The sequence below is a fragment of the Hyla sarda genome, chromosome 1, assembly GCF_029499605.1.
Source record: "Hyla sarda isolate aHylSar1 chromosome 1, aHylSar1.hap1, whole genome shotgun sequence".
Taxonomy (NCBI): Eukaryota; Metazoa; Chordata; class Amphibia; order Anura; family Hylidae; genus Hyla; species Hyla sarda.
Genome location: NC_079189.1, coordinates 363,209,719 through 363,230,657, shown reverse-complemented (window position 1 = coordinate 363,230,657; position 20,939 = coordinate 363,209,719). Strand labels below are relative to the sequence as shown.

Sequence of the window (20,939 nt, the reverse complement as noted above, 5' to 3'; positions counted from 1 at the left end):
GGCAAAATGTTAAACGTTCCCCATTCATTGTACTTTTGCCCTTAGAAACGATGTCTGGTAGTGTGGATACATAATTACAGTTGTTATGTAATAAGAATCGGTATATCAAGTACCTCGATGAGATAATAAAAACATAAACAATACATCACTTGTACATTTCATTTCCTTTTATTCCAAATGGAAATACCACAAATATCAATGACAATAAATAACATAACATCTTAAATATTTCAGTTTTACAAACAGTTAGGAGAAGAAACATTGCAAAATTAAATACGTCCACTCAGAGCCATTCACTTTCATAGGATTGTGTGAAGTAAATTTACATATATGCAAAGTCATTTCCAGTTTTTACAGTCCGGACTGGTGCTCGGGTGAAGAAGGGCAGCAATCCCAGAGTCCAGTAACTAATTGCTTAGGTTCTGGTATAGTTCAAGTCCACGGAACTTTTAGAAGCCCCCAGGAAACCGCATGTGACAGTACTGTCTGGTCCCATAGGAGGACACCACTGGCCCTGCATTCATATTTAGGACTGCTGGGAGCATAGTGGCTGGTCCTTGGATGAACTGGTTGTAGTTCCAGGGCTGGGGGAAATTTGGCACACATACCTCGGGCTGAGTTTTTTTCATGATGCTTTCTATAGTGAAGGAGCATTTGTTTGGAGGACTGCCTTGCTGAGTGCCCAGGACCAGGGGCTTTATCTCTGTGCCCACACCTTGGATATTACTGGACAGTTTCCCCGACATAACATCCTGGTAGTGGATCTGATGATGCCCAGGGATGACTAGTCTTTCTCTTCTAGGCGCTGGTGCCAGGGCATTTGGTTGTACAAAGCTGTGTGGCTGAAGGGGTCTGTAGGACCTGTAGTACTGTAGAGGTGGGTAGACCATCAAGTTGTCCTTTAAGAACTCGTTGTGATGTCTCTTAAACCTTTTCCTCCTTCTGAGAAAGCTCCCATTGTCAAACATGTCTTCTGAGGCCGGGTCCAGGGTCCAGTAGTTGCCCTTGCCAGGGTTGCCCGGCTCCCGGGGGATCTTGATGAAACAGTCGTTAAGAGACAAGTTGTGTCGGATGGAGTTCTGCCAGGCGGGGAACTTGTCCTTGTAATATGGGAACTTGCTGCTGATAAAGTCGCAGATGCCGCTCAGGGTCAGTTTTTTGTGCGGACTTTGCAGGATAGCCATGGTGATCAGGGCTATGTAGGAGTATGGGGGCTTCACCAAGGTCCTTTTGGATTTGGCCCCGACAGTTATGGTGGTCTCCTTGGTCTCCCCCTCTCCAGATGAGTCGCTCTCTGTCTCCAGGTGGCAGGGCTTTGTAGGGGACAGCTCCCCGGCATCTGAGTCTGAAGATCTACTATGGAGAAAGTCACAGCTGTCATCATCTCCCAAAATATCAATCTCATCGTCCTCTTCCTGCATGCTGGAGAAGAACTGTTGGGCACCCACCGTCTCTTGGCAGAGGCTCATTGCCCTAAGTGATCCTTGGTATCTCTGGGGCACCTTCTCCAGTGTTGTCTCCTATGGGAAGGGGCTGACTGATCCTAGTGCTCCTCCTCACCCTTCTCTTTATAGGATTCCCCTGCAGTCACTGAACCCTGTCAGGTAGTCATCTGCACTTGAATTGGAGATAATCTGCCAGATAAGCCTTTCTGAGGGGGTCCTGCACCTGGAAGGAGGGGCTAGGTCTATAGTGTTGGTCCTGAGGTTGAGAATTAACACTTGCTGTGCACATCAATAGACTATTGCTACTTTCATTATTTACAACACATGCAATGGTTTGTTAAGCTGAGCATTGGGGATCAATGTTTGTCCAGTCTGTTTACTCTTTTTCTTGTAGTCAGGAACTAAGCCTTGGAATAGTAACAGCGATTTGGCATACGTGATCGATACAATGTATTCTTTTATAATTCCTTCTAATTCTTTATCGGTTAATGAGTGATCGAACGATTAACTTCCGAACATGATATACTCCAGCACTATTCACATTATAGGAACATGCCAGCCACATTCTAAGAACAATTAGTAGGTATGTATTTAGAGGATTATTAAATGGATATGGGGATGGATAGATAGATAGATATATGATAGATAGATATGAGATAGATGGATATGAGATGGATAGATATATGATGGATATGAGATGGATAGATAGATAGATAGATAGATATGAGATAGGTACAAAATAGATTAATATACTATAGATACGCTGAGAGATAGATAGATAGATAGATAGATTGATAGATGTAATAGATAGATAGATGGATATATATGATAGATAGATATGAGATAAATAGAAAATAGATTAACATACAATAGATAGGCGGAGAGATAGATAGATAGATAGGAGATAGATAGATAGATAGATAGATAGATAGAGAGATGGATAGATATGATAAATAGGTAGATAGATAGATAGATATGAGATAGATAGATATGATAGATAGGTAGATAGATATGATAGATAGATAGATAGATAGATAGATAGATATGAGATAGATAGACAGATAGATAGGTAGATAGATATATAGATAGATATGAGATAGATAGATATGAGATAAATATGAGATAGATAGATATGAGATAGATAGATAGATATGAGATAGATAGATAGATAGATATGAGAGATAGATAGATATGAGATAGATAGATGATATGGTATAGATAGATAGATAGATAGATAGATAGATAGATAAGAGATGATGATAGTACATACGGATCCTAATTTATTGTGGGGGGGGGTTAAATCAGTTATCTGTTTGTTTATGGTTTTGAATCTTTTAACCCTTTTTCTTCTTAACTGAAAGTGGAATATCAAGTGCACACGATCGTTTTAGGAGAATTGTAAATGGTGTTTCACATGTAGGCGATAATGTTTAGGAATTTTAGTTTGTGTAGGTTTCCTCCTACAATACCAATTTTAGGCAAATAGATTTGAGATTATGTTCAGTTAGATCTCCAATCTATCTATCTATTATATATCTATCTATTATCTATCTATCTAATATCTGTCTATCTATCTATCTATCTATCTCATATCTATCTATCTATCTACTATCTATCTCATATCTATCTATCTATTATATATCTATCTATTATATATCTATCTATCTATCTCATATCTATCTATCTATCTATCTATCTATTCTATTGTATCTATCTATCTATTATATATCTATCTATTATATATCTATCTATTATCTATCTATCTATTCTATTGTATCTATCTATCTATCATATCTATCTATCTATCTATCTATCTATCTATCTATCAATATCCATATCTATCTATCTATTTAATATTAATCTATCTTCTATCTCATATCTACCTACCTACCTATACTTCTATCTATCTACTCTCTCTAATATCTATTTTATAGGTAAAGTTATTTAAACCCCATTTCCTCTATTATTTACTCTTAGTGTAATCATTTGCTGTATATTTCCAGCTATTGATGCCAGTAACCCTATTGCCTATGTTTAACCTGTAAGGGTCGATGTGCTGTATTTCGTATATTTCTTATGCTTTGCAGGTAGGAATATAATGAATTGATTTTAAACTTGATTTCTTAAAGTATTATTGTGTTATTAAAGCGCAAGCAAAAACTGAAAGAAAAAACATACATCTAAAGTATATTACATACATAGGAGTTGCAAATAATATGGATTTTAAGACCAAATTTTTGAAATATAAAAAAAAACATAAACATCATACAACTATTATAACAATTCTGCACAATAAAATAAAAACAAATATATAAGCACACAAATAAATATATATATGTTGTTGTTTCTTTCTTAAAGCAATAGTGTATACTCCTGCGGATATACTGGTAACAGCAGAGGGTTCTCATACAGGGGAAGTGTAGTCTTTTGTATACATGACATTAGAGAGCATGAAGTGCATAGAGATGAATGGAGCAGTCACTTTACATGAGAACACTAGGTGCAGACCACGCCTGCCATTACCATGATGTGGGGAAAACCTCTGATGTTTTGCAAGTGGTTTTGGCAATGGAAATGGTGAATGAATGAGAGGACACCCACCTGCAACCTGTAATAGGAGAACATTAGGCTGCCAGCTCTGCATATGAAGACAGTGGAGGAAATGGCTCAGCAGCTGCAGTTTACTGATCACCACAGGGGGGGCATTCATGGGCACAGAGCAATAACAACTGAAAAGCCCCTCATTCCTGCACAGGGCAATCTGTATGGGGCTCATGCTGATCTCAATTGCAGGCGATCCCCAGCTATTTAATGAGAATATACTGCATGGACCTTATTGCTCAATTGCCCATGCACTTACCCCATTAGACCCATGTAAAATATAAGTGGATCACCCAGCAGAGTACAGCCTGAGCAGGACAGCAGCATCTTCTCATATAAGATGGTCAACTGCACAAAGTAAATCCGTGTTTCTCAACCAGTGTGCCTCCAGCTGTTGCAAAACTACAACTCTCACCTAGCATGCTGGGAGTTGTAGTTTTGCAACAGCTATAGATACACTAACACTGTTGTAAATGTATTTCCATAGATCCTCACATTAGGTATAATGCATCAAGTGTAAGCCACAAAAATCCAAATAAATCAATGTGTACAGTTTATAATCTATATTTACTAGTATTTTTATCTGTGGCAATTTTAGTGATACATTTTAAAACAGATGAGAAGACTGAGGCTATGTTCACATGCCAGAATTTCTGTTCATTAATTTCAACGGGATTCTACTGCCCCGCGCAAATTTTCTGCGTCCGTAAAAAGAACAGACATGTGTTTGAGATGGCACATTACCTAGCGGTCCTATCACTGGCATTTTATTTAGAGGAATGTCCGCACAGGGATTCTCCGTGCGGACATTTTCCCCGTGTAAACAAAGTCTTAGTAGGAGCTATATGGATTATGGGGTCATTGGTTCAAACCGGACTCAGGTAGCATCTGTATTGGGTTTGTATATGTGTCATTGGGGATACATAGGGGTGAGATTTATCATTGTTGTCTTTAGAAAGTGTGTACCATAGCAACCAATCACATCAATTTTTTAATTTCTAAAAAGGCCTCTGAAAAATTAAAGAAGTGATCTGATTGGTTGCTATGGGCAACTGATCAACCTCCCCCATTTATTTTTGCTTTGGTTTTGCCTACATGCTACATATTTATCAGGGATTGATCAATTTGGAGCACATAAGCAAAAAATAAATCCCTTTAGAACATTTTGTATGATTTGTAATTTGCAACTTTTTGAAAGTGCTTTCCAAAGTCTTAGTTGGTGTAGATTTGCAGGGTTTTGGAGGGGTTTGCAATTTTTAAAATAAAATAAAAATGCTCTGAGCGCTCTGACATCACAGCTCTGCGCCCTCATGACATCACACACACATCACGCCCCCTCCCATAGACTCACATTGACAGGGCCATGACATCACCAGCCCCTGGCGCCGACTTTAAGCGTTCGGAACATTTTGTTCTGAATGCTGAGCAGCAAAGTACCCCTTTAATTGGTTTCTCATGACATTGGTCCCAGTGTTTGTCTGTTTGACATACAGCAGATTGAAATGTTAGCCTGAATTCACATACAGTATTACCGCCCAGTATGTTCCAGTAATATACCATCTAGCATTTCCTAGTAACAAGCCATCTAGTGTATCCTAATTATATACTTCCTGGTATGTGCTAGTGATATACACTGCTCAAAAAAATAAAGGGAACACTAAGATAACACATCCTAGATCTGAATGAATGAACTAATCGTTTGAAATATTTTCGTCTTTACATAGTTGAATGTGCTGACAACAAAATCACACAAAAATTATCAATGGAAATCAAATTTATCAACCCATGGAAGTCTGGATATGGAGTCACACTCAAAATCAAAGTGGAAAACCACACTACAGGCTGATCCAACTTTGATGAAATGTCCTTAAAACAAGTCACAATGAGGCTCAGTAGTGTGTGTGGCCTCCACATGTCCGTATGACCTCCCTACAATGCCTGGGCATGCTCCAGATGAAGTGGAGGATGGTCTCCTGAGGGATGTCCTCCCAGACCTGGACTAAAGCATCCACCAACTTCTGGACAGTCTTTGGTGCGCCTCGGTGGATGGAGCAAGACATGATGTCCCAGATGTGCTCAATCAGATTCAGGTCTGGGGATTGGGCGGGTCAGTCCATAGCATCAATGCCTTCCTCTTGCAGGAACTGCTGACACACTCCAGCCACATGAGGTCTAGCATTGTCTTGCATTAGGAGGAACCCAGGGCCAACCGCACCAGCATATGGTCTCACAAGGGGTCTGAGGATCTCATCTCGGTACCTAATGGCAGCCAGGCTACCTCTGGCAAGCACATGGAGGGCTGTGCGGCCCCCCAAAGAAATGCCATCCCACACCATTACTGACCCACCGCCAAACCGGTCATGCTGGAGGATGTTGCAGGCAGCAGAACATTCTCCATGGCGTCTCCAGACTCTGTCACGTCTGTCACATGTGCTCAGTGTGAACCTGCTTTCATCTGTGAAGAGCACAGGGCGCCAGTGGTGAATTTGCCAATCTTGGTGTTCTCTGGCAAATACCAAACGTCCTGCACAGTGTTGGGCTGTAAGCACAACCCCCACCTGTGGACGTCGGGACCTCAAACCTTCTCATGGAGTCTGTTTCTGACCATTTGAGTGGACACATGCACATTTGTGGCCTGCTGGAGGTAATTTTGCAGGGCTCTGGCAGTGCTCCTCCTTGCACACAGGCAGAGGTAGCAGTCCTACTGCTGGGTTGTTGCCCTACTATGGCCTCCTCCACATCTCCTGATGTAATGGTCTGTCTTCTGGTAGCGCCTCCATGCTCTGGACACTATGCTGACAGGCACAGCAAACCTTCTTGCCATAGCTCGCATTGATGTGCTATCCTGGATGAGCTGCACTACCTGAGCCACTTGTGTGGGTTGTAGACTCCATCTCATGCTTTCACTAGAGTGAAAGCACCGCCAGCATTCAAAAGTGACCAAAACATCAGCCAGGAAGCATAGGAACTGAGAAGTGGTCTGTGGTCACCACCTGCAGAACCACTCCTTTATTGGGGGGTGTCTTGCTGATTGCCTGTAATTTCCACCTGTTGTCTGTTCCAATTGCACATCAGCATGTGAAATTGATTGTCGATCAGTGTTGCTTCCTGAGTGGACAGTGTGATTTCACAGAAGTGTGATTGACTTGGAGTTACATTGTGTTATCTTAGTGTTCCTTTTTTGTTTTTTAAACAGTGTTCTACTAGGATGTCCTAGTAATATACCATTGGTGGTGCTGGTGCATTCCTTTTTGCAAAAAAACATTGCTTGTGAGCTAAAGTGAATGTGGAAATATAAATCTCTATACCTATAACACTATATATGTATTGTATCACTTTGCTATGGGATTATAAATCACTGCCTTTTGAACACTATATATATATATATATATATATATATATATATATATATATATATATACAGTCATGGACATAAAAGTATTTCTCACAGAAAAGGATTGCAGTAACATATGTTTTGCTATGCACATGTTTATTCCCTTTCTGTGTGTTACACTCTGCACTCCGGCCGTGAGTGCAGTGTCCCTTTCTGCCAGCGGGGTTGGGATTTGCATCGTGGGACGCGCCCGCATGTGAATCCAAGCCTGTCTCTTACCACGCTTCGCTGCTGCCTCCTCCTCTGTGTCTGAGCTCCGATGCGTGCATCCCCGTCTCCTAGGGCGCGCGCGTGCCGGAACTCTGAAATGTAAAGGGCCAGTGTGCCCACAATTAGTTGTTGCACCTAACATTACATTATAAAATCCCTGCACCTCCCACTCTTCCCTGCCAGATCTTCAGTGCCCCTAGCCTGAGATTAAGCATTCCAAATTGCCTGTTTGCCTTACCCGTCCGTGTATCCAGACCTTTCCGCTACGTTATTTGACTTCACACCTTTGCTGACAGCCTTGACCTTCTGCTACGTTTGACTACGCTACTGCCTTATCCTTCGGTACCTCACCTTGCCCAGCTACCTGTGTGGTTGACCCGTTTCGGGGGTAGCGACCTCAGTGTCGCCTGCCACCGCAAGCCCATCCTGCCTTGCGGCGGGCTCTGGCGAAGGCCAGCGACACCTTAGACTCTGCTCCCCGATACAGTTCGAGTCATCAACCACACAGGTTAGAGGATCCACATCCAGCTCCGTAACAGCAAGATCCGGCCATGGATCCCACTGGGGTTCCTCTGCCACATAATCCGGATCTCGCTTCTATCGTGGTGCTCCAGTCACAGCAGTTGGGCCAGCAGGCACAGCAGTTGAGCCAGTTATCCACCATGATGCAGTAGTTGCTAACTGCTCAGCAGCAACTGCCACAACTACAGCCTCCTCCTGTTCCAGTGCTGCCTCCGGCTGCTGCAGTCTCCTCCAGAACAAAACTCTGCTTGTCTCTTCCTGACAGATATGAGGGAGATCCCAAGTCCTATCGGGATTTCGTGATGCAGTGCTCCATGCACATTGAACTCATGGCGGAACAGTTCCCTACAGAATGAGCAAAGGTGGCCTTCGTTATCAGTCTCTTAACTGGAAGGGCTTTTGCCTGGGCAACTCCGCTTTGGGATCGCAGTGATGCTCTCACAACCAATCTCCAGGCTTTGCTGACGGAATTTCGGGGTGTCTTTGAGGAACCAGCCCGAGCCTCCTATGCTGAGACGGCATTGCTGAGTCTTTCGCAGGGCAACTCCTCTGTGGGCGAGTATGCCATACAGTTTCGTACCCTGTCATGGGAGTTATCATGGAAGAATGAAGCTCTTTGCACTTCCTTCAAGAAAGGACTATCTAGTCATATCAAGGATGTCCTTGCTGCCCGGGAATTGCCATCTAACTTAAATTAACTTATACACTTGGCATCCCGGATTGATATTCGTTTCTTTGAGCGATTTGAGGAATTTTGCCAAGAAAGGGAATCTGCAGGACAAGACCCCTCGTGCTAAGCCTGCTGGTCTACTACATCCTTTTCCAGTTCCTGAGCTGCCCTGGACCGACATAGCAATGGACTTTATTACTGACCTTCCTTCTTAGCATGCAAATCCCAGACGTTCACTCACCATGCTCCGCTGCCGCCTCCTCCTCTGTGTCTCAGCTCCCGCTTGCGCATCCCCGCCTCCTAAGGCGCACGCGTCGAAGCTCTGAAATTTAAAGGGCCGTGTATCCAGACCTTCCCGCTACATTATTTGACTTCGCAACTTTGCCGCCTGCCTTGACCTTCTGCTATGTTTGATTATGCTACTGCCTTATCCTTCGGTACCTCGCCTTGCCCAGCTACCTGTGTGGTCGAGCCGTGTCGGGGGTAGCGACCTGGGTGTCGCCTGCTGCAGCAAGCCCATACTGCCTTGTGGCGGGTTCTGGTGAAGACCAGCAGCACCTTAGACTCTGCTCCCCGATACGGTCTGAGTCATCAGCCACACAGGTTAGAGGATCCACATCCAGCTCCGTAACAGTGTGTATTGGAACTAAACCAAAAAGGGAGGAAAAAATGCAAATTGTACATAATGTCACACCAAACTCCAAAAATGGGCTGGACAAAATTATTGGCATCCTTAATTTATTATTTGGTTGCACAACCTTTGGAAAAAATTACTGAAATCATTGGCTTCCTATAACCATCAATAAGCTTCTTATAGCTCTCAGCCGGAATGCTGGACGACTCTTCTTTTCAAACTGCTCCAGATCTCTCTTATTGGAGGGGCATCTTTTCCCGATGGCAATTTTGATATCTCTCCACAGGAGGAGGTGAGAGGCACCCTTCATGTGCATGGGTCATGTATACCTTTTGATTCAGTTATCATATTTAGTGATGTTCCTGCACTCTTATGCTGGTGATACATATTGTTATGGGTCATAAACATTTTCTTATGCAGTGATGTTCCTGCACTTCTATGCTGGTGATATATATTGTTATATGCCATACTTTACAAGTATTCATGATCCATACCCAGCCTAGTAATATCCTTATATTGATTTTTTCTCCATTGAAAGTTTATTTTTTATCGCCATCATCTCCTTCTCTTCTGCCTGATTTTCCATTGTACCTATTCTTTGCATATTTTTTAATAATTTTTTTTAGATTTTGCTATATATCAATAAAGACTTTGTTCCTTTTGTATAATAATTCATTAGTATGGTCCTTTTTTCGGAGTTGGTGTTTATACTGACCATATGATAGTGGTTCTCAGATTAGCCATACCTTATTCGGTAACATCTCTCCACAGGTGTTCAATGGGTTTTAGATCTGGACTCATTGCTGGCCACTTCAGAACTCTCCAGCACTTTGTTGCCATCCATTTCTGGGTGCTTTTTGATGTATGTTTGGGGTCATTGTCCTGCTGGAAGACCCAAGATCTCGGATGCAAACCCAGCTTTCTGACACTGAGCTGTACAGTGCGACCCAAAATCCATTGGTAATCCTCAGATTTCATGATGCCTTGCACACATTCCAGGCACCCAGTGCCAGAGGCAGTGAAACAACCCCAAAACATATTTGAACCTGTAGGCACTGTATTCTTTTCTTTGTAGGCCTCTTTCCGTTTTTGCTAAACAGTAGAAGGATGTGCTACCAAAAAGCTCTATCTTGTTCTCATCTGTCCACAAGACGTTTTCCCAGAAGGATTTTGGCTTACTCAAGCTCATTTTGGCAAAATATAGTCTTGCTTTTTTATGCCTCTGTGTCAGCAGTGGGGCCCTCCTGGGTCTCCTGCCATAGCGTTTCATTTCATTTAAATGTAGACAGATAGTTTGAGCTGACACTTATGCTCTCTGAGCCTGCAGGACAGCTTGAATATCTTTGAAACTTGTTTGGGGCTGCTTATCCACCATCCGGACTATCCTGCATTGATACCTTTCATCAATTTTTCTCTTCCATCCACGCCCAGGGAGATTAGCTACAGTGCCATGGGTTGCAAACTTCTTGATAATGTTGCGACTGTGGACAAAGGCAAATCTAGATATCTGGAGATCGACTTGTTACCTTGAGATTGTCGATATTTTTCCACAATTTTGGTTCTCGAGTCCTCAGACAGTTTTCTTCTCTCTTTCTGTTGTCCTTGCTTAGACACACCATGCAAAGACTAAGTGAACTTCTCTCCTTTTTATCTGCTTTTAGGTGTGATTTTTATATTGCCTACACCTGTTACTTGCCCCAGGTGAGTTTAAAGGTGCATCACATGCATGAAACAATCTTATTTTTCCACAATTTTGAAAGGGTACCAATAATTTTGTAAATTTTTGGTGTTTGGTGTGACATTACGTCCAATTAGCTTTTTTCCTCCTTTTTTTTGGGAAAAAACATGTGTATAGCAAAACATGTGTTACTGCAATCCTTTTCTATGAGAAATACTTCCTTGAAAAATGTCAGGGGTGCCAACATTTATGGCATGACATGACATGATTCCTTATTCAGGGTGCATTTTTATGGTTAGTGGACATTTTTCCAAAATGTATCATGCTCTAAAAAAAATAAAAATCCATTGTTGTTTTTCCCAAATACATTAATAGAAATCCTTAACCCCTTAACGACGCAGGACGTAAATGTATGTCCTGGTGAGGTGGTACTTAACACACCAGAATGTACATTTACATCCTAAGCATAACCGCGAGCATCGGAGCGATGCCCGGATCATGCGAGGCAGGTCCCGGCTGCTGATCGCAGCCAGGGACCTGCCCATAATGGCGGACATCCGCGATCCCACGGATGTCCGCCATTAACCCCTCAGATGCTGTGATCAATACAGATCACGGCATCTGCAGCATCGTGGTCACTAAAATGGATGATCGGATCGCCCGCAGCGCTGCCGCTGGGATCCGATCATCCAGCATGGCAGTCGGAGGTCCCCTCACCTGGCTCCACTGCCTTCCCGGTGTCTTCTGCTCTGATCTGCCTTCCCGCAGACCAAAGCAGAAGATGACCGATAATGCTGATCAGTGCTGTGTCCTATACATAGCACTGAACAGTATTAGAAATCGAATGATTGCTATAAATAGTCCCCTATGGGGACTATTAAAGTGTAAAAATAAAAGTAAAAAAATTTTTAAAAAAATTAAGTAAAAAAAATGTGAAAAACCCCCTCCCCCAATAAAAACATAAATTGTCCCATTTTCCCTATTTCACCCCCAAAAAGTGTTAAATATTAAGTGTTATATTTTATATACATATTTGATATCGCCGCATGCGTAAATATCTGAACTATTAAAATAAAATGTTAATTATACTGACGGTGAACGGCAGGGACGTAAAAATAAAAAAAAGTCCAAAATAGATGCTTTTTTATAACACTTTATTCCCCAAAAAATTTATAAAAAGTACAGATCACGGCGCAAAAAATGAGCCCTCATACTGCCGCTTATACAGAAAAATTAAAAAGTTATAGGCCTTCAAAATAGGGGGATTTTAAATGTACTAATTTGGTTAAAAAGTTTGCGATTTTTTTTTATGAGCAACAGTAATAGAAAATTATGTTATTATGGGTATCATTTTAATCATATTGACCCAAAGAATAATGAACACGTAATTTTTACCGTAAATTGTACGTCGTGTAAACAAAACCTTCCAAAATTAGCAAAATTATGGTTTTCTTTTTAATTTCACCACACAAATAGTATTTTTTTTGTTGCGCCATACATTTTATGGTAAAGTGAGTGATGGAATTACAATGGACAACTGGTCGTGCAAAGAACAAGCCCTCATACTAGTCTGTGGATGAAAATATAAAAGAGTTATGATTTTTTGAAGGCTAGGAGGAAAAAACGAAAACGTTGAAATTAAATTGTCTGCGTCCTTAAGGCCCAAATGGGCTGCGTCCTTAACCTCTTAAGGACGTAGGGCGTATGCATATGCCCTGCATACCGAGTCCTTAAGGACGTGGGGCGTATGTATACGCCGTGGGAATTCCGGTTCCCACCGCTAGCCGGTTAGGGACCGGACCGGGATGACTGCTGATATCTATCAGCAGGTATCCCGTGCATATTCCCAGGGGGGTCCTGCTCAGGGGGGGTCAATTCAGACCAACGATTTTCGGCGGATCCGGGTCATACCGGTGTCCAGTGACCCGGAAAATCAGGGGGATCGGGGGTGTCCATGACACCCCCGGTCCCCCTGAAGGGATAGGAGTTAGGTGGCAGGGGTGCCACCCCTCCTATTTCTGCAATTGGTCATCAAGACGCGACGACCAATAGCAGATTGGGGGCGGGGGGGTTAAAGTTTGGTTCCCCCGTCCTGCCCACCGACGGTACTCCGGGCAGATCGGGGGAAATGTAGCATGACCAGCAGAGGCAGCGTTGGAGGTTCCTTACCTGATTGGCGGCGGCTGGCGGCGATGACGTGCGGCTCCCTCGTGGCTCCCTGATGAATACTATGGAAGCCGGTGAGTAGTTGCCTAGCATACAGTGCTCTCTAAACTGTAGCCCCCCCCTCCAGATGTTGCAAAACTACAACTCCCAGCATGCCCAAACAGCCGTTTGGGCGTGCTGGGATTTGTAGTTTTGCAAGATTTAGAGGGCTGCAGTTTGGAGATCATTTTGCAGTAATCTATAAACTGTAGTCCTCCAGATCTTGCAAAACTACAACTCCCAGCATGCCCACACAGCAGTTTGCTGTCTGGGCATGCTGTCATTTGCAGTTTTGCAACAATTGGAGGGGCACAGTTTGGAGATCACGCTGCTTTGGTCTCTGAACTGTGGCCCTGCAGATGTTGCAAAAGTGCAAATCCCAGAATGCCCAAACAGCCAACAGCTGTCTCGGCATGCTGGGAGTTGTAGTTGTGCACCTCGAACTGTTGCATAACTACATCTTCCAGCATGCACTTCGGTGATCAGTACATGCTGGGAGTTGTAGTTTTGCAACAGCTGGAGGCACCCTGGTTGGAAAATACTGAGTTAGGTAACAGAACCTAACTGAAGGTTTTCCAACCAGTGGGCCTCCAGCTGTTGCAAAAGTACAACCCCTAGCATGCACGTTCTGTCAGTACATGCTGAAAGTTGTAGTTTTGCAACAGCTGGAGGTTTGTCCCCCCCATGTGAATGTACGGGGTACATTCATACAGGTAGGTTTACAGTAAGTTTCCTGCTTCAAGTTTGGGCAAATTTTCTGCCACAGCGCAAACTCCTAGCGGTAAACTCACTGTAAACCTGCGCCAGTGTGAATGTACCCTAAAAACACTACACAAAATAAATGGTAAAACACTACATATACACCCCTTACACTGTCCCCCCCCCCCCCCAATAAAAAAATAAATAAATTGTACGGCAGTGTTTCCAAAACCGAGCCTCCAGCTGTTGCAAAACAACAACTCCCAGCATTTCTGTACAGCCACTGACTGTCCAGGCATGATGGGAATTTAGCAACAGCTGGAGGCTCCATGTTTGGGAATCACTGGTGTAGAATGCCCCTATGTCCACCCCTATGCAATCCCTAATTTAGTCCTCAAATCCGCATGGCGCTCTCTCACTTCGGAGCCCTGTCGTATTTCAAGGAAACAGTTTAGGGCCACATATGGGGTATCTCCGTACTCGGGAGAAATTGCACTACAAATTTTGGGGGGCTTTTTCTCCTTTTACCCCTTATGAAAAGGAAAAGTTGGGGTCTACATCAGCCGGTTAGTGTAAAACAAAAATTTTTACACTAACATGCTGGTGATGGCCCATTCTTTTTATTTTCACAAGAGGTAATAGGAAAAAAAGATCCCCATAATTTGTAACGCAATTTCTCCTGAGTACGGAAATACCCCATATGTGGGCGTAAAATACTCTGCGGGCGCATAACAAGGCTCAGGAGTGAGAGCGCACTATGTACATTTGAGGCCTAAATTGGTGATTTGCACAGGGGAGGCTGATTTTACAGCGGTTCTGACATAAACGCCAAAAAAATAACTACCCACATGTGACCCCATTTTGGAAACTACATTCCTCACGGAATGTAATAAGGGGTGCAGTGAGCATTTACCCCCCACAGGTGTCTGATAGATTTTTGGAACAGTGGTCTGTGAAAATGAAAAATTTTATTTTTCATTTGCACAGCCCACTGGTCCAACGATCTGTCAAATGCCAGTGGGGTGTAAATACTCACTGCACCCCTTATTAAATTCCGTGAGGGGTGTAGTTTCCAAAATGGGTTCACATGTAGGGGGGTCCACTCTTCTGGCACCACAAGGGGCCCCCCGACTTCTATTCCAACCAAATTCTCTCTTCATAATCTCAATGGCGCTCCTTCTCTTCTGAGCATTGAAGTTCATCAGCAGAGCACTTGACGTCCACACATGGGGTATTTCCATACTCAGAAGAAATGGGGTTACAAATTTTGGGGGGAATTTTCTCCTATTACCCCTTGTAGAAATGTAAACTTTTGGGGAAAACCAGCATTTTAGTGAAAAAAAAATTAATTTACACGTCCAACTTTAATGAAAAGTCGTCAAACACCTGTGGGGTGTTAAGGCTCACTGTACCCCTTGTTACATTCCGTGAGGGGTGTAGTTTCCAAAATAGTATGCCATGTGGGGGTTTTCTTGCTGTTCTGGCACCATAGGGGCTTCCTAAATGTGACATGCCCCCCAAAAACCATTTCAGAAAAACTCACTCTCCAAAATCCCATTGTTGCTCCTTCCCTTCTGAGCCCTCTACTGCGCCCGCCGAACACTTGACATACACATATGAGGTATTTCCTTACTCGAGAGAAATTGGGTTACACATTTTAGGAAGATTTTTCTCCTTTTACCCCTTGTAAAAATTCAAAAAATGGGTCTACAAGAACATGTGAGTGTAAAAAATGAAGATTTTGAATTTTCTCCTTCACTTTGCTGCTATTCCTGTGAAACACCTAAAGGGTTAACACACTTACTGAATGTCATTTTGAATACTTTGAGGGGTGCAGTTTTTATAATGGGGTCATTTGTGGAGAATTTCTAATATGAAGGCCCCTCAAATCCACTTCAAAACTGAACTGGTCCCTGAAAAATTCAGATTTTGAAAATTTTGTGAAAAATTGGAAAATTGCTGCTATACTTTGAAGCCCTCTGATGTCTTCCAAAAGTATAAACATGTCAACTTTATGATGCAAACATAAAGTAGACATATTGTACATGTGAATCAATATAACATTTATTTGGGATGTCCATTTTTCTTATAAGCAGAGAGTTTCAAAGTAAAAAAAAAATGCTAAATTTTCAAATTTTTCATCAAATTTGGGAATTTTTCACCAAGAAATTATACAAGTATTGACGAAATTTTTACCACTAACATAAAGTAGAAACAATCTCGGAATCAGAATGAAAAGTAAAAGCATCCATTCCCAGAGTTATTAATGCTTAAAGTGACAATTAAAGGTCAGATTTGCAAAAAAGGCCTGCGTCCTTAAGGTGAAAATGAGCTGCGTCCTTAAGGGGTTAAGGGGTTAACCCCTTAAGGACCCAGCCATTTTACACCTTAGGACCCGGCCATTTTTTGAACATCTGACCACTGTCACTTTAAACATTCATAACTCTGGAATGCTTTTAGTTATCATTCAGATTCCGAGATTATTTTTTCGTGACATATTCTACTTTAACATAGTGGTAAAATTTTGTGGTATGCTTTCTTGGTGAAAAATCCCAAAATTTGATAAAAAATTTGAAAATTTAGCATTTTTCTAACTTTGAAGCTCTCTGCTTGTAAGGAAAATGGATATTCCAAATAATTATTTTTTATTCACATATACAATATGTCCACTTTATGTTTGCATCATAAAATTGACGAGTTTTTACTTTTGGAAGACAGAGGGCTTCAAAGTTCAGCAGCAATTTTCCAATTTTTCACAAAAATTCCAAATATCGAGTACGGCGATACCCCATATGTGGCCCTAAACTGTTGCCTTGAAATACGACAGGGCTCTGAAGTGAGAGCGCCATGTGCATTTGAGGCCTGAATTAGGGATTTGCATAGGGGTGGACATATGGGTATTCTACGCCAGTGATTCCCAAACAGGGTGCCTCCAGCTGTTGCAAAACTCCCAGCATGCTTGGACAGTCAACGGCTGTCCGGCAATACTAGGAGTTGTTGTTTTGCAACAGCTGGAGGCTCCCTTTTGAAAACAGTGGCGTACCAGACGTTTTTCATTTTTATTGGGGAGGGGAGGGGGGGGGGCTGTGTAGGGGTATGTGTATATGTAGTGTTTTTTTACTTTTTATTTTATTTTGTGTAAGTGTAGTGTAGTGTAGTGTTTTTAGGGTACAGTCACACGGGCAGGGGATTACAGCGTGTTTCCCGCTGCGAGTTTGAGCTGCCGCGCAAAATTTGCTGCATCGCAGACTTGCACCCTGATACTCACTGTAAGCCCCCTGCTCATGTGAATGTACTCTGTACATTCACAGGGGGGGGGGCTCCAGCTGTTGCAAAACTACAACTCCCAACATGCACAGTCTATCAGTGCATGCTGGTAGTTATAGTTTTGCAACAGCTGGAGGCACACGGGTCGGGAAACACTGAGTTAGGAAACAGACAATGTTTCCCAACCAGTGTGCCTCCAGTTGCTGCAAAACCACTACTCCCAAACATTCTCAGGCATGCTGGAAGTAGTAGTTCGGCAACATCTTTAGAGCCAGATGTTGCCGAACTACAACTCCCAGCATGCTTGGAGTTGTAGTTTTGCAACATCTGGAGGACTACAGTTTGCAGAACACTAATACAGTGATTCCCAATCTGTGCCCTTCCAGATGTTGCAAAACTACAACTCCCAGTATTCCAAAACTGTCCAGGCATGCTGGGAGTTGTAGTTCTGCAACATCTGAAGGGCCAGATGTTACAGAACTACAACTCCCAGCATGCCTGGACAGTAAGGGCATGCTGAAGATGTGTAGTTTTGCAACATCTGGAAGGGCACAGTCTGGGCATGCTGTCTGGGCATGCTGGGAGTTGTAGTGTAAAGGGACCAGATGGAGCAGTCCAGATCGCTTTACGGCGGTCTGGACTTCTGCAAAGGTCCCGCGCCGCCGCCGAGGATCTACTCACCTTTCGCCACCACCGCCGTCTCTGCCGCCAGGATCCGGGTCTTCAGGGACGAGGTAAGTACCGGGGCCGGGCCCCAGCACTCCCCCGTCCCCCGCCGCGTCCTCCGGTCTTCCTCCCGTTCTCTCCAGACTTTCAGGGGCCGGGCAGGGCGGGAGGAAGTAACCGCCCCCCCCCCCCCTGCGATTGGTAGGTTAGCTAACCGAGGAATCGCAGGGGATAGGAGGAGGTGGCAGGTTTGCCACCTTGCTCCTATACTTCAGCATGGTCCTGGCTGTCTGTGACAACCGGGATCATGCAAAATTACTGGGCAGTCGGTTCCCAGAGGCCCGATCAGCCCGGTAAAGTCGCAGATGGCAGGGGCGATTTCCCTCGCGATTTGCGGCGATCGCCGACATGGGGGGCAGACAAGGCCCCCCTCTACGTTTGCCCTGGATGCCTGCAGAAGCATTTCAGCAGGCATCCGCTTCCGATCTCTGTCCGGCGCGCGGCAGAGACCGAAGAAACACCAGGACGTACTAGTACGTCCTGGGTCCTTAAAGCCCAGGGTGCCAGGGCGTTCTAGTACGTCTTGGGTCCTTAAGGGGTTAAAGGAGTACTCCCGTGGAAAACTTTTTTTTTTTAAATCAACTGGTGCCAGAAAGTTAAACAGATTTTTAAATCACTTCTATTAAAAAATCTTAATCCTTCCAATACTTTTTAGGGGCTCTATACTAAAGAGAAATCCAAAAAAGAAATACATTTTCTCTGATGTCATGACCACAGTGCTCTCTGTTGACCTCTGCTGTCCATTTTAGGAACTGTCCAGAGCAGCATATGTTTGCTATGGGGATTTTCTCTTGCTCTGGACAGTTCCTAAAATGGACAGCAGAGGTCAGCAGAGAGCACTGTGGTCATGACATCAGAGGAATGCATTTCTTTTTTGGATTTATCTTTAGTATACAGCCCCTAAAAAGTACTGGAAGGATTAAGATTTTTTAATAGAAGTGATTTGCAAATCTGTTTAACTTTCTGGCACCAGTTGATTTAAAAAAAATATATATTTTCCACAGGAATACCCCTTTAAGTTTCATATTGAAAGACTCAAATGACCAGTAACAAGAAAAATGCATGGGATAAAAATGCAAGATTTAAACCAAAAAATGCATTTACTCAAACACACAATTTATTTTTATTTTTTAAAGAGGAAGAAATAAGGGGTTAGTTTTTGTGGCATTTTTTTTTCAAAGTTGTGTCCATTTCTATACTGGTATTTTTCTCCTGTAGTCCGCCAATGTTTTTTTTTCCTGCATGTAAATACAGTACAGACCAAAAGTTTGGACACACCTTCTCATTCAGAGTTTTCTTTATTTTCATGACTATGAAAATTGTAGATTCACATTGAAGGCATCAAAACTATGAATGTGGAATTATATACATAACAAAAAAGTGTGAAACAACTGAAAATATGTCATATTCTAGGTTCTTCGAAGTAGCCACCTTTTGCTTTGATTACTGCTTTGCACACTCTTGGCATTCTCTTGTTGAGATTCAAGGGGTAGTCACCTGAAATGGTTTTCACTTCACAGGTGTGCTGGTGTGGAGGAGGAGGTGTGATGGTGTGGGGGTGCTTTGCTGGTGACACTGTTGGGGATTTATTCAAAATTGAAGGCATACTGAACCAGCATGGCTACCACAGCATCTTGCAGCGGCATGCTATTCCGTCTGGATTGCGTTTAGTTGGACCATCATTTATTTTTCAACAGGACAATGACCCCAAACACACCTCCAGGCTGTGAAAGGGCTATTTGACCAAGAAGGAGAGTGATGGGGTGCTGCACCAGATGACCTGGCCTCCACAGTCACCGGACCTGAAACCAATCGAGATGGTTTGGGGTGAGCTGGACCCCAGAGTGAAGGCAAAAAGGGCCAACATAGTGCTAAGCATCTCTGGGAACTCCTTCAAGACTGTTGGAAGACCATTTCAGGTGACTACCTCTTGAAGCTCATCAAGAGAATGCCAAGAGTGTGCAAAGCAGTAATCAAAGCAAAAGGTGGCTAGAACCTATAATATGACATATTTTCACACTTTTTTGTTATGTATATAATTCCACATGTGTTAATTCATAGTTTTGATGCCTTCAGTGTGAATCTACAATTTTCATAGCCATGAAAATAAAGAAAACTCTGAATGAGAAAGTGGGTCCAAACTTTTGGTCTGTACTGTATGTGTTTCAGTTTTCTGTTGTGCTTTTGTGGCATTTTTCACATTCATTAAAGGGGTACTCCCGTGGAAAACTTTTATTTTTAAATCAACTGGTGCCAGAAAGTTAAACAGATTTGTAAATGACTTCTATTAAAAAATCCTAATCCTTCCAGTACTTGTTAGCTGCTGAATAATACAGAGGAAATGGTTTTATTTTTGGAACACAGAGCTCTCTGCTGACATCACGACCACAGTGTTCTCTGCTGACATCCATGTCCATTTTAAGAACTGTCCAGAGTAGGAGAAAATCCCCATAGCAAACATATGCTGCTCTGGACAGTTCCTAAAATGGACAGAGATGTCAGCAGAGAGCACTGTGGTCGTGATGTCAGCAGAGAGCTCTGTGTTCCAAAAAGAAAACCATTTCCTCTGTAGTATTTAATGTTTGAATCCCATGAACAATAGATCACATGATTTATAATGGGAAAAATACAACTGAAAAAATGCAAACAAAAATGTATGGAATAAAACACACATATATAATAACACATAATACGTTTTTGATTTTAGAGGCTTTTTAAACTAACAAAAAAAGCAACATACAATTTTATGGAACCTGTGTTCATGCTGATTTTTCGGCAGTTACTTTCTAAACCATTAAAAAATATATTAATTCATTTCTTGTCAAAAGGAGTTTTTATACAAAATGAAAAAAAAATCATCCACTTTTTGTTTTACTAGTTTTTTTTCT

At 42.6% G+C, this 20,939-nt stretch overlaps 1 protein-coding gene across 2 annotated transcripts; it reads right to left on the bottom strand.

Moving 5' to 3' along the window:
- Window positions 1-214: 214 nt before the first annotated feature.
- Window positions 215-11,446, bottom strand: LOC130274597 (forkhead box protein D5-like). Of its 2 annotated transcripts, none has more exons than XM_056523035.1 (3): window positions 7,889-11,446; window positions 7,660-7,742; window positions 215-1,701 (listed from the first exon to the last, which is right to left on the bottom strand). In XM_056523035.1, exon 3 carries the CDS (start codon window positions 1,467-1,469, stop codon window positions 450-452), a length of 1,020 nt encoding a protein of 339 aa, XP_056379010.1. In that variant the 5' UTR covers window positions 1,470-1,701; window positions 7,660-7,742; window positions 7,889-11,446; the 3' UTR covers window positions 215-449. The 2 variants fall into 2 exon arrangements, with proteins under 2 accessions (XP_056379010.1, XP_056379017.1); XM_056523042.1 differs by having other exon boundaries at window positions 215-1,356.
- Window positions 11,447-20,939: the final 9,493 nt, after the last annotated feature.